Source organism: Coptis chinensis, chromosome 4 (assembly GCF_015680905.1).
Source record: "Coptis chinensis isolate HL-2020 chromosome 4, ASM1568090v1, whole genome shotgun sequence".
NCBI lineage: Eukaryota > Viridiplantae > Streptophyta > Magnoliopsida > Ranunculales > Ranunculaceae > Coptis > Coptis chinensis.
In genome coordinates this window covers 99,545,230-99,562,460 of record NC_141459.1, presented here as the reverse complement: position 1 = coordinate 99,562,460, position 17,231 = coordinate 99,545,230, and the positions used below count along the sequence as shown (strand labels likewise).

The window sequence follows — 17,231 nt, the reverse complement described above, 5'->3', positions numbered from 1 at the left end:
AGATGCGAGGAAAATACGTGTGGGGGTCTCACCAGGATTGGTTGATAATTGTCAGTAAGAAATTTGAACTTCTTTCTATATGTTTGTATAATCCGTTTACTAAGGTTGCGATCCACCTTCCAAAGGTTACTGGTGATTACTCCAAGGTAGTTCTCTCGTCGCCCCCTACCGAGACCAACTGTGTTGTTATGTTGATTTATGAACGTAAGCCGAAGCTTGCATATTGGATTCCAGGAAGTACTCCATATGTTTTTGTACTTGAATTTAATATTTATAGTACAGAAAAGATCCTTGATGGTGTTTTCTGCAATGGACACTTTTACTTCTTGATCGACAATTTCAATATTGTAGTCGTGGACGCTACAAACCTTTTAGCTAGTCACGAAGACCCTATGGCTATAATCAAGTATAATGTTTATGGTGTTGAATGTCCATTGCCCCCTGACGAGTACACCCATAACCAGTATTACTTGGTGGACTCTTGTGGAGAGATCTTACTGGTTTGTCGTAAGCTCAGATTTAGCATTTCTAATTTTATTTTCACTGTTGGATTTGAAGTTTTTAAGGCTGGATCTCCATCAATTCCTATGGATAAAATTGGAGGGTGTTGGCGATTGTGTTTTGTATGTCAACCCTAGTGGATCAAAATCTTTCACTTCCAAAGAAGTGGATAAAAGTGAGTAATTGCATATTCTTTGACAAGGGGCGTTGGATACGTTGGTGTACCTATACTCACTCTGAACCAACCTTTTCACGTTTTAAAAATGAATCGGACTTCACCTTTGGTGCATGGGGTACTTACAGCTTAACTAACAAAAGTTTCGAGAGTTCGTTCAGAGGGAGCGCTAGTTGTTGGAGTTCTGTTTTTATTACTGCGCCACTCTGGTGGTACCTACAGGCAAGGCCCAAAATATCGATATCGATCAATATATCAGTCTACCCAAAAACCGATATATATCGGATATATCCATTATTTTGGTGATCATTTCAAACTATTTAAAATATCAGAAATATCGGATATATCGGACATATAATATCAGAAATATATCGGAAATATATTGGAAATATCGGATTTATATTAAAAAATGGTCAAAAAGTCAACCGATATATATCGGCGATATAAAATTTTATATCGGAAATTCCGATATATATCGGAAAAAATGGTTCTATATTTTTCGGTGGATATATGTCGGAAATATCGATATCGGTGTACCAAAATACCGATATATATCGGCGATATATCGGATATATCGGCGATATTTTGGTCCATGCCTACAGGGTACCAGCACAACAACATGCCCACAAAACAAAAGAATCAAAATTCCACAAAATGCCTATGAAATACCAAACGAAATATTGGCGTGTGGCCCGACTTAATATCTATCCACGTGTGTTCGGCCATTTTCCATTATTTCCTTATTTTTTTTGTTTTCTTTCCAGTATTATCACACACAAACTTGAAAACAAAGCAAAATTAACTGTATCATAAGGTTATTAATGGTTGATCTCAAGGTTTTGAAGTAGCCGAATATCATAAATTCACTTCGATTAATGGCGAACTCTTCAATCAAAAGTCAAAACATCTAAGTATCATTTCTTTGGTTGTTGAAAATTAAACTTTAACTAAAATTCAATTGTTTCTCAGTAATAATAGAAATTTGATCCAAACTTCAAATGTCACAAATAGGGTCTACATTTACCCTACATACTTGAAGAGTTAAGTTTATCACACTATCCCGAAAAAAAAATCATCACACAAAGAGATGGGCTGCGGTAGGAGTGAATTTAGAGATTGGAGACGAAAATAATAAGATATGTTTTGTATTAATTGGCTTTTGGGGGTCATTTATTAACTTAAAAGTTGACAAAAGTAATCAAAACAATGTGGATTGGGCAGCTTGACGGGTCGGGTTTGAGATATAACCTACACTCATAGCCCGACTATGTAGAAACGGTGGCAGAGCCGGAGTGGGTCTATTTTCGGTCGGTGTGGGTTTGGGTGGCGGGTGAAGACCGGGTGCCCTGCTGAGTGATGGAACAACGGTTTTTTGTTACACTCATAGTGTAACCCAACTTGTATTGGAAATATATATAGTTTGTGATTTCGACGGAATTCTCTTAATATTTTCGGTTTTGAGAAATTCAGAATTCAGTTCAAGAGTCGAAAAATATGAAATTTTGAAATGTTGTTTATTACTTTTCGGATTATTGAGACTGAATGGATTATTGTTGTTTATTACTTTTCGGTTTTTGAGAAATTGTTGTTTATTACTTTTTCTCTCTCTCTAGTAAAGTAAAGATTTGTGATTGGATTATTAAACTACTTTAATACTAAGAATTAAAAATAACTAAATTAACAAATTAATAAAAAAAAAAAATGGTTTTGATGGAGGAGAAGTTTGGGAAGAATTTTATCATTGATATATCTAATCTAGTTTCAATGTAAAGTTTTCATATTTATGTTATCCCGCAATGATTCAACACAAAAACTCGTACTTTAATATCCCTAATTAATTAACTCTATCTCTAGACGAAAATTAACTAGTATAAGCATCTAATTTAATTCTAACACTTCCTATCTGTAGAACAATTGAGGGATTAAACTTGAAGCATTAACAAATTATAAACTAAACTAAAACACATCAAATCCTCACTTTGGTTTCAATTAAACTCTCCCCAATGGACGTTTAGTCTTGTGCCATTTGATAAACACATAAACGATTAGAATAATTATTAATGATAAATCACTAAAAATACTCTAACAACTAATGTGTTTAAATCAATACTTTATTCTCTCTCTCTCTACTATGAAGTAATATAGATATAGTAAAAATTTATTCCACACTTAAATGGTCAAGAATAATGAATTCAACTAATTAAATAACAAAGAAAATAAACGTGAGAGAAAGATTTGTGATTCAATTATTAAACTACTTTAATATTAAGAATTGAAAACAACTAAATTAACAAACTAATAAAAATAATATGGTTTTGATGGAGGAGAAATTTAGGAATTGAAGAGTTTTAACTCCACCTTTAGCAATTCCTTTGTATAAATAATTAGTTTTGTTGTAAAGTTTTAATCTTTTACGTTTTTCGCAATGTTTCAACACAAAATTTCAAACTTTAATTAAAACCCCAACTAACCAATCTCTATCTCTATGCCAAATGTTGATTAGTATGAGAAGAGAGTCAATCCACCAATCTCTTGTGATGATTAACTAATTTATAGTCTAGTATTAACATCTTCTATCTCTATAACAATGAAAATACTAAATTTTAAGCACAAACAATAAGTAAACTAACTACACATATAAATTGTTTACTTTGGTTTCATTACAACTCTCCCCAATTAGAGAATTAGTCTTGTGTCATCAGATTATTATCATAACAACAATAATAAGAAGACATACTCCTATATGAAAGAAGAAGGATAAAAGTTTTATTAATAGAGTGATAATGGTGGTTACAAAACCATAATTTTAATCTTAAAAACTAAACTAAAGGTGGATATTTTGTGTAAACCCAAAATAGGTGTGATAATTTATGTATTATACTATATATTTGTGTAAATCCTGAAAAAAACCAATTTTTATACTTTTATAAAAAGAAAAGTGAACTATGATTATTTTATAAACCCAAAATAGGCGTGATAATTTATGTATTATACTATATATTTGTGTAAATCCTGAAAAAAACCAATTTTTATACTTTTATAAAAAGAAAAGTGAACTATGATTATTTTGTGTAAACCCAAAATAGGGGTGATAATTTATGTATTATACTATATATTTCTGTAAATCCTGAAAAAAACCAATTTTTTTTGTTATTTTACATTATATTTATGTATTATTATATAATTATCTAAATTGTATAAAAAATTATTAAATTAGTTTTCAATAGAGGATAAATTAGGACATAATATAACATATGCGTTTTTGTAATTGATTTAAGATATGTATATAAGTCATAAAAAATGTCAAATCCAACCTAACAACATATTTTAAGTAGTTTTAAAAATATATATATTTTAAGAATATCATCTCTTCCACCATCTATTTTTTTTCTAAAGACATAAGAATTAGTTTTGTATATTTAGTTAAAATTGATGTTTATAATCAAAATATGATAAAAATAAATAAAAAATCACAAAAAAAAGTTAAACTAGTAAAGTATAATTAGACTGGTCCAACCCGGCCCTCATTTGGCCCTCAAAAATAAGAACAATGGGGTTAGGGCAAACTTGAGCATGTTTCCTACTACTCAATGTGGCCCTCAATATGCTTTTATGGCAAAGGTTGATTGCTCGAGTCTTTTATCACCCCCTAGTTGGAGACTTGGAGGTGTGTATACACTTCACTAGTTACATATATAAAATTGATTTTTAACGTACAGCATAAAACAACACGTACGATAAGTCTTCATCAGTACGCCATCTTTCTAACAGAAGTGGTCAAGGGGCAAAGCTTAAAAGACATCCTCGAGTTAAAATAGAGGCTTCCCACTCCTGTTGCATACTTTCATCTCTTCTGTTTTCAGTTTAAGATACATGTTGGCAACATTCTGATTTCCAGGTTATTTGACGCTAACATATTTAACGCCCTCTTCATGTTAACCACTTTGTCCATGTAGCTCCTAACAATATAGTCAGAATTGGTGAAATGGATATACATGTTTCATGGATTCCAACAAAATAAAAGAAATTTCATGGATAAGTACAGATCTTCAAGGATTTTCAGATAATTGGAAACTGAGTATTAGATATGGCCCTCGTAGGAGAGCAGTAGTTAATGGTCAAGCATTCTGGCTTGCAAACAGATTATGGATCATATAAAGAATTTCAATAAATCAATGTAAGATCATATGTGGTTGTTCAATCCTTATTTCTAGGAGAAGTCTCAATCCCCAGCAGAGTTAGATCCTGCTTCAGTGAAGCTGCATCTTTAAAATGTAAACCAACCATCCCAGCATTTATGGCTGCCTCAATATTAACCATCCTGAAAGTGGGTTTCCATTGAACAAATCAGAAAGTAAACAGTAAAGGTGATTAGGTGAATTAAAGGCATTACTGTATGACTAGCTCCTAGTACCATGCCCACTTGAAGAAGCAATATGAATGGTGTCACCTCCTACTTGATTCACCATGATTGGGAAAATGGAGATGCACATATAAAGAGCATCCAGAATCTTTGCATTACAACAAAGACGAAAGTGATGTAGAATATTTACAGTCAAAGACACATTTAAGGTAGAATATTCACTTCGCAAGGGACTGGAGCTTTGAGAATTATATTTACCTATGTTAAGACAGATACTAGGAATCACATACAAGATCATATCTATGAGAACGATAATTGAACAAAGTACTTGCAACTTTTAGCTTCCCTACAGCATATGCTTGCTAAACACATTATCCAATCAATAATAAGTGCAACAGTTTGTGCTTATTATAGATGCTAAATATTATACTACTGGGGTACCCTCGATCATCTGAACCGAAGATTCATCATCTAAAAGCTATTTGTAACTACCACTGAGACTCAAAAATTTAAGAAGTAGAAATACATCTGTTCGGAAACATGGAAAGAACTCTGTAATTTCTAATAGAGAAACCACACAACTGACAAGAGCTGAAAAATCCAAAACCTTTGTCATTTCTATGAGTAAAAAAACAGAAAACTGACGAGATGAAACTGTCACTGATACTCTCGAGCTTTTGGCTTTTGGTTTAAAGTTAGAACACAGATCGTCTGTGCAGGGGCATCTAAAGTTTTGATTTACCATCTTTAAAATGAAAACCACATCAGCCAAAATCCTACAACATCTATGGAAAACAATTGTGTCAGATGTGTGTATTTGAGAGGCTGTACGGTAAGCTGATAAGTAGTCTTATAATTTCAACTGAATATGAAAAATGAAGGATTCCTGCATTATGTTGGTGCAGTCCATTATACTAAATAGCTCAAATAAGTCCACTAAACACTGCGTTGCTTTCAAGTTAAGAGTGAGAAAATAAAAAAAACCAACCTGTCATCAATAAACACACAGCTAGCTGGATCAACTTCAAGACGCCTCAGAACTTCCAGGTAGGAATCAGCTGCTGGCTTCCTTTTTCCTGAGAAAGTACAAGCACATGAAGCAAAAGGAAAGAGAAAAAGCAACCAAGTAAAATGATGATAATTCTCTTTACTAGATGGGGAAAAAAAATCACATTACCAGTTATACATGAACAGAATGTCCAAGACAAGTAATTTGAGATTCTTAGCTTTTCCTCAATCAATGTATACCTACACAGGACAATTTCCAAAAGTAACTGTCAAAGTACAAATAAAATTAAAGATTGCTTTTAAAGATATCTTCATACCATATTGGGTAGTTTGTAAAAGCATGCATTTCATAGTCATTTTGCTTTAGATTATGGAGCAAGGATTCAATGCCATTTATGTAGGTGTACCCATTCTTCATACAGTTCTTAAGGCCTGCAAGGGAAATGATTCGCCGTCAAAGAAGCTAAAGGAGAAACACTCACATCAACAAAACTACGGACACAAACAGAAATACCAATGAAGTATTAACTTGAACATTTCTCTCTTTGATAAGCACTTAAGCAGTACACAAGAAAATGTAGAAAGCGCAAGACGCTCGCGGCTGTGGAGTACCAGATAAACTGACTGAGGTATTAACAGGCAGCAGTTATGGCCATGCCAATTGGAGGATACACAACATGTCAACACCACTGCATAAGACCGTACCCATACATGACCAACCTCGTCACTCAAGATCTTATCAGATATTGTTAGATACACAGATTTTGACCCAATAGAAGGTCCATTGAGCACTTTGATTTCTCAGGTCAGTTGAGGGGTGAGGGGCTTGTTTTTTTAAAGTCAATTCCGTATGCATGTTTTCTCTAGTTTGACAATTTCAAAAAATATAATGGCAGATGCATCAAAGATGGCACCTCTCTGTTGATTTAAATAAGCCCTCGACTTCAGGTTTAAGCTGTCTCACGTTTTTCCCGTATGTGGTGATAATTTCATTTCTATAACTAATTCAATATACAGATTCATAAGGCATGTAGAATATGAACATCCATCTGATAAGCCAACGTAAACTACATTGCATGAAATTCGGTCGTGCTAAACAATTAACACATATAAGCCAAAGTAAACTACATTGCATGAAATTCGGTCGTGCTAAACAATTAACATGTAAGGAAATGACAAACCCCATGCCAACCTTCTCCTACATAGGCAATATTTATCACATGCACCTTTATCGTTAGAAACCGTGCACATCCTTGGTCAATTACATGAGCTGAAGAAAGCATATTTATTTTTGAACATTCACCGTCTATAACAGGCACCATACTTGAAATAATAACAGGTTAGGACGTTAGGTTATAGAACAATAACAGGTTATGTTATAGAGTAGTAGTATGGTTTAAATAATCATTAGTTGAAACTTAAAAGCGTGCACATGTGACTATATACAGCATTGTATGCCAATTAGAAGAGCAGAACCTTTTCAAAACCTATTATACTAAGAGTATTGCAATTTCCAAAAATTAAAGGAAAACTGGTATTGCAATAAAGACATGTCAAAATACATTATGTATCATTGTATCCAGCATGAATTATATCCAAGCATACAATTTCATACTACCATATTTCAGTAACTATATATTATTGTCAGATCCATTTACCTGACAGTCTTTGTAATATACAGTTAAGGAATTGACAGGAAGATGAATGTCTGAATATCAATGTTTAAGTAATTCTTTCCCACTCACCTTCCAGATCAAGAGGCCTACCGTCTTTGAAGAATATTTCACTTAGCTCCATCTAAAAAAAAATTATTCATTGTTAGACAACTAAAAATGAATGAGCTACAACAAGCATATGGAATAGATTCTTTACCATAAACATGTGAAACTGGTAATAAGAATGCAAAGACAGGAAAAACCCCAATAAAAAAGAGTTCAGTGTGACTAAGAGAAAAGACAATTGGATAAAATCAATTCTATTGTTAAATGAAACGAGGATAGGCCTATCTCAAGTCATCGGACGGAGCAGCTGTAATGACACCCAATGACTATCACACCTAACCACCTTCTAGCATCAAATAAACCCATCCAAGTAGGACTTATTGGTGGTTAAAGAGACAAGTTATCTAGAGATTAGACAGAAGCACATAATAGTGATCACTAATACTAATAAAGAGACAACTGAATGGGAAGCTTAAAACTCAGGGTTTAAACAGGATCCATTTAGAATCAGCCACATATCCCACAACTGAACCAAGGATCATTAAGTGTCCACCTTTTCTCTTTTCTGACTGTACCCACAACGACTGAAGGGTCCTTGTAATCCTTAGAGATGTCCTGGGCCATGTTCAATTTTCTGATGGTATATATCTAGAACATTTCTCTGAAGTGTAATATTTTGGAAATAAATAGAGGAAATGGCCAATCCACAAAGAGGACAAAGGTTGCAGTGCCCCTGACCCGAATTTTTTAGGATGATTGTATTATCTAACTCTACTATTTTCTTATACATGGACGTGTGGGAAGGCCGGAACCAAATAAGGCCGTATGGTCTTTTCTCTCTTCTTCTCCAGACTTTCTTTTTCTTCTCTTATTACATATTTAATATAATTTTATTAGGTGTACATCACAACATATTCAGCCAAAGAAGATGTTAAAAAGATCTAATAATAAATAAAAGTATGTCCCTATAAGAAAACATGCCCTTTCAACAAAGCTAATCATAAACATCGACGCAACAAACCAAAACTACTAGTAGAGTTTGCTTTTAAATTACATGTATATTAATCTATGATTGGACTCTTTAGTATAAGCAAATAAATTAAGATATTATGAACATGTTCCGCTTTTGATGAAGCTTCTTCCTAAATAATCTGTTAGGCAGACGGACTAGCTCTGCTTGTAGGCATGGTATCTTAATAACAAGTAGATCCATAAGATATGTACGTGGACAAATATATAGATGGAGATTGAATGCTTTGAAGGAGTTCGATTGGTGGTTCAAGATGTGAAAATGCCATGATTACAGCTCGTGAATGGTGTTGGGCTGTGAAGCCAGAATTCTTGAAAGGCATCCTTATCTAGGTGCCAATACCATTTTCTGAGTGGATATGATGCAATAAGTCCCACTAAAATCAAACTTTACTTAATCTAACCAGGTTGAAAGCTGCTTCTTATTTGCCTTGCTTTTGACTGTGTTGTTTTCAGTAATAATGTGCTGTCGAACGAGATATTTAATAAAGTAATAAAGTCAATTTACAGGTTATAGTCTAGAGCATTGAAAATTTTACACACACTACAATAACCACCACCAAACTTTTCTTTTATGGCTTCCTGGACTTTCGAGAATAAACAAATTTATATAAATGCTCTAGCGGAGCACTCAAAATCTAACTCAATCAAAATTATTCACCCTACAACCCTCATGGCAATAATGACTCAGTGTCGACTTCTCCACTTGTCCCATCACTGATTTCTGGGAGCTAATGAGGAGCCAGGGCCTGAGGGGAGAAACCCTGGGTGCTGGTAATACAGACGCCCATGACCTTAGCAACCACTATATGAAGTTCTAAGTAGTCAAAGGATTATACAACATACTTTGCATGGATAGACTGATATATTTAAACATACGACAGGTTTGTAATTGTTACAAAATGATCAGAAATTGATTGTTGCTGTGATTTTGGTAAAAGGAAAAGAAAAAGAAAGGAGCATGTGAAATTGATTTCTCCAAAATACCTTCCTCCAATATTGCCAAGTATACCTCGTTAATGAGCCCCTTCTCAAATTCAACCCATGCAGTAGGGTGCTTGCATTCTATTAGATCATTGAAAGACATCCTAGACAAAAAAATCTTGAACAATTATAGCTAAAACAATGTCAGAAAGGCCAATATACAAAACTTGCTAAAAAGAAGAGTCACCTGAAGAAAGCAGGTATATCTTGGTAAAAAGGATCACGAACAATAGTATCCATGATATCAAATAACAAGATGGGCAATTTTCTTGTCTTGTTACTATTCACAGATGAAAGTGATGAAGAAGCAAATGATTTATGAACCATTCTAAGTGGTTTTGAGTTTAAGTTGATGATGAGACTTGTTGGAGTAGTTAAAGGATAGAGATTCTAGACAGAGATAATGCCATGACTCAGAATTAGACAATACTCATTCAGTTACTTATATACTTATTATTATTTTTTTATATTCCAAGCCATAGTTTGGCACCATATCCACATGAACACATCTGGGGGTGGAATTTGGGTCGGATTAGCCCAAGTCCGATGGGTTAAAACCCAATTTTTGTTGGTCTTGGACTAACATTTTAGATCCGGGTGGTCCGAATTTAGTCTTGTAAAATCAAAACTCGACTAAGTTTTGGGTTGGGCTCGGATTAGAATATCAAATAACAAAAACCGAGCCCGTTTATATGTACGTATATATTTCAGTATTTCTATACTATTATATTGTTTCTTTTTATAAGGATTTATTATTGTCAAAAATAAAATTGAGAATATCAACTTTAAAGAGAATAAGTGAATCAATTAGGTTAGTTTCCCTTTCAAATAATCAAATCTCTTTGATTTAGTTAGAATATTAAATTTTAGGGGGTGTTTGGATCCTATTTATTTATTGTCAAAAAGTGTTTATTAGTGAAAAAATATTTTTTGAAAAAATAAATGTGTTTGGTTTCTATTTAAAAAAAATAGTTTTTTCCAAAAACACTTTTTGATCCCAAAACTTGTTTTATGATAATTAGGTAAAACTTGTTTTTCAAGTTAAAAACTATTTTTCTTTGAATGAAAACTTTTGACTTAAAGGCAAATGAACTCCGAAGACTTTAGGATTTTTGGGATGCCAAAATATTCGGAAAAAGTCTGAAACTGTTTTAATAAAATAGCTTTTAAGAAAAATCACAACCAAACATGTTTATTGAAAAACTGTTTTTAGAATAAATACTTTTTCATAAAAATGTTTTTTAAGAAAAAATGATTTTTTGAAAAAATGAGAACCAAACACCCACTTAGTGTTATTTATCTCTTAATTTATTTATTTAACAATGAAAAGACGTTGAGTTTTTCACTGAGAAACTTGACCAAATGTGGCATTAGGTTTTGAAAATTTTGAGTTTGGTTTTGGTTGAAACATTTGAAACTCAGATTAAGTCTCAACCCGACCCAACCCGTCCGAGTTCCACCCTAATGACATCTAATAAATGTGGCATTAACATTTGGGCTTTGGACCGTGGACCCTCTACTTATCCCAATGGCCCAACCTGTTATAATATTAAGGCTATAAGGCGGGAAAAAAGAGGCGGGGGATTGTGGAAGAAGGAAGTGAGGGGGGAAAAAAAAAATGGGTTGGTCTCACCCAGACATTAGTTTCGAAGATGTTTTGAATCTGATAAAAGGGTTTGTAGATATCATAATTTTATCATCTGGGTATCAATCATCTGGTCATTTAGCTACTTGGGATTCTTCAAATATCAAGAAAGCCATTCAGTGGGGCCTCTTTTTTGAAAATGTAAGCACACCCTTTTCTTTTATTAATGCATTGGTTTATGTGAATACAAGATTTTTAGTTGCAATAGGTGTCAAAAATTGAACTTTAGGTTTTATTCTTCTTTTTGATACTCAATTCATTACATCTTTTACGGTTTTACAAATAATTGTTTACTACTACTCACTTCTGTTGTCTCTTATCATTGCATTGTTATCTGATGTAAGCAACTGCAACGGACTTATCTTCACTCTTTCTTAATAGTGTGTTATGTTTGTAAACAAGATGTAGGTGTTCAGTCGCCTGAGAAGCTCAGATGATTACCAAGGCTCCGTAGAGGAACTTGATGCGGCTTTACTGGAAATGAAATCCGTTCCTTCTTTTCCCCAGGTCGGTATCATTTCAGTTACAGCGTTGATTGTGGATCTTCATTTATGATCTTTCTAAACCTTTGCTGATTCTACTTCTTACTCTGGAACACCAGGGTCTGACGGACCTATCATCTGCAACTCTTGCTAAAGCAAGAGACTATGTTGTAAGACATATAATTCATACCTTGCCACTGCGAGATGCTCATCTGAATTCTCTCTTGGCTGCAATTGTTGAGATGGATCTTGATGACCTCCGGAGCACAGAATATGATTGTCTTAATGTATACCTTGAAAAGCTGACTGTTCCAGACATTAAGATGAAGGTTCATGCTAGTGTTTGTCATTCAGAATTAGTTATTCAAGAAATTTTAGAGAGACAGGTGGGCCTATCTCGTGTATCATCAGTTGAAAGTTGCTTGGATATTCTCGCTGAGGTTGTAATTAATACATGCAAAGGGATATCACGAGACACGGTGTAAGATATTCCCAACATGCGTCTAGTTTAGATTTTTCTTTCCACTTGTTATTACTTATTCTATGGAGCATATCCAAAAAAAAACTGGGGATGAGGTTTGTGTGTGAGGAGCTAATTGTCTATTTGCGCTGTATTGTTTATCCTTTTTAGTGCATTTAAAATGCTAAAATATGCAACCAGGAGTGAAGAACAGGTAGTTGAATTTTCTGCATGGAATCAGTGGAGATCAAGGAATCTCTTATACTTGCTCAACAAGAGAACACTTAGACTGCTCTCAGGTGCCAAGTTGATATTTTCTGCTCCTAAGGTTCAGTGGCTTCAGGTGTTCGAAAGATTGAAAGTTTCAAACGAAGCCCACGAGGATCTTGAGATGATAGTAAGTTGGTTCTTGCGATCGTTAATCACTTGTTCTTTTCAATGATTATCTTATTTTCTTGGCATTTCTACGAAAGTTAAGAGTTATAGTTCCATATTCAGATATGTATACATAATCTTTCTTTAGATAAATTGTTATACACATTCTCTCCAAAAAAAAAACCTATTCAAAATATTTAATTTCCGAAGCCTGACTAAAACTTGTAAAATTAGTGTGATGCACATAATACATAGAGGCCTATTCTTTAGAAGTTGTTAACTTACATCAGCTTAACAATGTTTGTGTTTATTTATTTAGTTTTATTTCTAAATAAAAAGAGGTATATAATTAGTTTCTAAAGAAAGTGCATCACAAGATGAGTAACTTAGCAATTAACTAATTTTAGATTACCCCCTCTCCTCCAACTCAAAAACAAAAAGGTGTACAGGACAATGGAATCCCGATTAATTTTGAAATCTTGGGATCTCAATTCATTTTAATTCTTGAGCACTCAAATAGAAATTCCTTAACATCCATTATAATTTGTGCATGTCCTTGAACATGGAGTTCACTCAATTGACTTTTTCTCCTTTTTTTCTAACGTAATGAACACGCCAAGATAGCGTGAGCACATCAGTAGTAGCTTCACAGAAATGATACAACAAGATAGACTCGTGTTGAATCTAGTCTTTTTACATTTACTGTTGTTTTGAAGATGAATTACGATACAAGGAAAAGTGTAACAGGAGATCTAAAATTGAGTAAATATTAACTCTAGTCATGAGATTGATCTTGGAAAATATGGACTGGGTAGATTTGGATCTAATTTTGAGTAAATAGTTTTTGCTTTTATCTCTGTTCATTATAGGAATTTATCGGCATATAATTTGCAACAGGAGATCTTTCTAATAGGTAGTGTCTCAAGTAGATGGAATCGCTTAATTGAACACTTCCTGTCAGTTTCTCATTGTTTCCTACCTATCTCAGCTCAGTATCAAGAAGTGCAGAAGTTGCCTCATGGAAGGCCTCAGCTTCTACATTCTGAGCAGGTAAAAGTGTAAAATTGGATTTACAGTATACTCCCCTATATTCTAAACATTATCCACTTCAAACTTTCATTTCAGTTTCATGATGAATAGAGGAAAGTTTCATATTCAGTTTCATGGTGAATAGAGGAGCCGAAATTGTCTCCAGCATATTGAATAAATAGTTGCATACTTTTTTTCGTTTCCTATTTTAAATAATTGGAACTTCATTGTTTTCTTTCTATAGGTTTATTTTGAGATTTCTGAATTACCATTTACTTCTTTCAATATTGTTTTTAGTTATTGTCTTCTATTACTTTCCATTTGAGCACACTAAATTTGCATATCGATAATCACTAACTTATTTTGGATGTCATTCATGGACACAGCTTATTTATTGAATATTTCCTTTCTTGGGGTCCCATTCTTGAAGGGACCATATCATGAGGAAATATTGGGAAAAGTGGTACACATATCAGTATGTCACGAAGTTAGCATAGTTGAAGCATTGAGAAGCTAGCCAAACAAATTTTATATATTAGAGTTTCTCTGAAAATAAAAGTAATGTCCATGTATGTGAAAGTCTGATTAGTACAGCATGCAGCTGTGCAGTGTAAATGAGGCTTTGTCTCTGCGCAACCAGATCCTCATCTTTCTTTGCTATCATATAATCCCTTCTGGTAATTCGGTTTGAGCTGCTAGATTCCAGATTATTTTGTGTTTTGTGGATTAGGGACATGGCATTGTTGAATATTTGATCGCGTTGTTGTCCAACCAACTTAACCAATTGTGGAAAATATCACCAATCCTTGCAGCAATTGCAATCCCTTTATGGTATTACTCTCTCTCTCTCTCTCTCTGTTATGCGTGTGTGACCCTCCTCCCCTCCCCTCCCCAACACACACAAACCTGTACATTTATACTGCTTTATTTTTGCATAATTTATCTGTGAGGCACAATTCTCTGCAAGCCCGCATCTAAGGGGGGTAGAAATTGTCACTCTCTTTCTTAGTTTCTGTGCTCATCCATAATTGCTGATATAACGAGTATAAGTCGGAAGCATTGGTTTGAAGTTAAATTACTAGTGTTTTTTCAGTCTAGTGCAGTTTGACATGAAACCTACCAGATTGTTTATGGTGGTATCTCTGAATAAGCTAGACAAAGTAACTGTGGAAAGAAATATATGGTAATGTGTTAGTAACTCTGGCTGAGATACTGTGTTACAAAAAAAGTCAGTGAATATCAAATTCTTTACATTTTAAAGAAGGTAAAATGTTGAGTTCCAGTTGTTTCTTATAGTTGCATATTAGGGGTCGTGTGGTGATTTTGAGGTTTGATATAGAGAGTAAAGAAGAGAGGAGAAAATTAAGAGAAGAAGAATGTGAGTCTCAACAAATGTCAAATGTTGGTCCACATACTGGCAACAGAACAATAGGGAAATTTCATGTTTATATTACTCCCACTCGGTTAAGTACTTCAATGAATGACTTAGTCAATTTGGCATTTTGATTGTGTGTTAAGTGGAGACACAAAACAAAGAAGGATGTCTTATAATATGGAAGGAATATGTACATAGGCATTCGTCAAACATGCATTTGACTCCATGAGTGATGATACGTAATGAATCAAATCAATCATTTTTTTTCAGGTGTCCCTTATTCAGATTGTATATGCTCGAGATAGAGACACAATTTAAAGGAGATTCATCCGCAATCAGGTTTTGCATTTGCATACTTTTTTATTATGTATGTGTGTTCGATAGCTCGCTGCTCTCTCTTGTATTAAGGAATTAACTATTTTCTATTGCAGATGCTGCAGCTGTATTAAGGATGGGAAGAAGCACATAGATTGTAAGTTTATAGGAAACACTAAAGGAAACCATAGCTAGAATAAGTGTATTTCAAGAAATTAAAAGCATTTTGAGGGCGGGGTTCAGGTTGATATTCAAGAGGGGAATGAGGGAAGGCATTCTGTTTTGTTTTTCACTTAAGGTTTTATTTGATTCACACGTCCCCTACCTGCATTCAATCAAAATCTGACAATTACATGAGCTTCACTTGTCATTTTATGAGGTTGAATGTCAGCAGAACAACACTATTAGTGTTGAAGACAAGGAAAAGTGGAGACCTCCATGTCTTTTAAGGATAATACACATGAAAAAGGAGTGTCATGACTCATGAAAGGAATTTAAGATCATGAGATTATAACAGGCAGTGAGGCACATAAGTGAGAAAAGCTAATTTATGTGTCATTTGCCTAGGTGAACTTGCTGAAAGGATCTGGTGCCTTTATGCCATTCATATTCAAGGTGCCAATTTAATGGAGAATACAATTAGTCCGTGAGAAGATGGACTTGCAGAATCTATGCCCCTACATAGTCGAGATTGACGGTTCCTGTTAATGTCAGTTTCAGTTAGTACTCTAATCTAGAACAAAGTTAGTACAGCTTTCAGAACTTCATGCACTTTTGAATTATTGCCAAGTATCGTGGAGTGCAATCCGTTGACCGTCATGTTATGAATTTTGTAACAAGGTAAGATGTGAGATGATGTAATAGCGTGTGTAAGATGTAATGTATACGCGATAAGTTGGACGACGAAATAACGAGGGGAAAGGCAGAGCAAAATAAAATGTTGGAAGATCAGATTTATTAAGAATATTAATTGGAATACTAACATCCATAAGGCGCAGCATAGCCGGTCCGGCCTTGGGTTTGCTCCCCAGTGGTCACCCGCTCAAGCCCCTCATGGCCAAAAAAAAAAACTTTTATTTTTGTCATTTTTTTTTTTAAAAGTTTGTGATTCAGATTAATTCTACATATTTTGAAACAGTTACTTCCATATCTTCAATTAAATTTGTCAATAATTCAAAAGTGCAAAGAAATTATAACAATTTCGTTCAAGCTTACAAAGTTACAGTAATGATATTTGTACAAAGCTGTATATTGGCAGGAACAAAGTTAGTACTTTTGTTCCACTTGTGCTTAGTCTATCTTTCAGATTTTCTTCGCCACTACTGATGTTACTTCACATGGAGCTTTAACTTAGTGCTACTCTTCTAAACTCTGATTATGAACCTTGAGGATCTATGCATAAGCATGTGTGCTATATGGCGGTAAGGTGGTGGTGTGGAGAACTCTTCGCTCCACTCGCTATAAACATATATTTGTTCCTTCACTAACTTGGTTCAACATAATATCCTTTCTACTTGGAATATTGTATAGCGGAGAATGTCAAGTCGTCAACCAAGCAAAGTTGAGATTCTTATGTTTTTTCTCCCAGTGATTTTTCGCTCCCAGCCGGGATTTGCTCCAAGAGCTCCAAGGGAAATAGGAACCAACCAAGTGTTCACTGAAAAGGAGTCAACAGTTATCAAATTTCCACCTTAATATATGCTTTCTGATTTATCCCCAACCTTAAAAAAATAAAAGAAAAAAACTTAACTAGTTACAAAATCTAGTTT

General features: G+C 34.1%; 3 protein-coding genes across 11 annotated transcripts; 2 read left to right on the top strand and 1 right to left on the bottom strand.

Moving 5' to 3' along the window:
- Nucleotides 1–2: 2 nt before the first annotated feature.
- On the top strand, nucleotides 3–684 carry LOC147506165 (uncharacterized). The gene is made up of 2 exons (XM_086605712.1): nucleotides 3–500; nucleotides 559–684. The coding sequence occupies exons 1-2, from the start codon at nucleotides 3–5 to the stop codon at nucleotides 682–684; spliced, it is 624 nt and encodes a 207-aa protein (XP_086461838.1).
- A 4,048-nt stretch (nucleotides 685–4,732) lies between these two features.
- FHY1 (Haloacid dehalogenase-like hydrolase (HAD) superfamily protein) lies at nucleotides 4,733–10,261 on the bottom strand. Its single transcript, XM_086558426.1, has 7 exons — nucleotides 9,969–10,261; nucleotides 9,810–9,885; nucleotides 7,793–7,844; nucleotides 6,365–6,479; nucleotides 6,217–6,287; nucleotides 6,028–6,115; nucleotides 4,733–4,997 (listed from the first exon to the last, which is right to left on the bottom strand). The coding sequence occupies exons 1-7, from the start codon at nucleotides 10,106–10,108 to the stop codon at nucleotides 4,874–4,876; spliced, it is 666 nt and encodes a 221-aa protein (XP_086414552.1). The 5' UTR covers nucleotides 10,109–10,261; the 3' UTR covers nucleotides 4,733–4,873.
- A 995-nt stretch (nucleotides 10,262–11,256) lies between these two features.
- LOC147506163 (fanconi anemia group F protein (FANCF)) lies at nucleotides 11,257–16,426 on the top strand. Of its 9 annotated transcripts, XM_086558436.1 has the most exons (10): nucleotides 11,257–11,567; nucleotides 11,835–11,933; nucleotides 12,028–12,389; nucleotides 12,540–12,765; nucleotides 13,641–13,656; nucleotides 13,732–13,793; nucleotides 14,503–14,603; nucleotides 15,418–15,486; nucleotides 15,579–15,619; nucleotides 16,030–16,426. In XM_086558436.1, the coding sequence occupies exons 1-10, from the start codon at nucleotides 11,400–11,402 to the stop codon at nucleotides 16,110–16,112; spliced, it is 1,227 nt and encodes a 408-aa protein (XP_086414562.1). In that variant the 5' UTR covers nucleotides 11,257–11,399; the 3' UTR covers nucleotides 16,113–16,426. The 9 variants fall into 9 exon arrangements, 7 of the variants coding, with proteins under 7 accessions (XP_086414562.1, XP_086414561.1, XP_086414564.1 ...); XM_086558435.1 differs by having other exon boundaries at nucleotides 12,570–12,765; nucleotides 13,641–13,793; XM_086558438.1 differs by lacking the exon at nucleotides 13,641–13,656 and having other exon boundaries at nucleotides 13,737–13,793.
- Nucleotides 16,427–17,231: the final 805 nt, after the last annotated feature.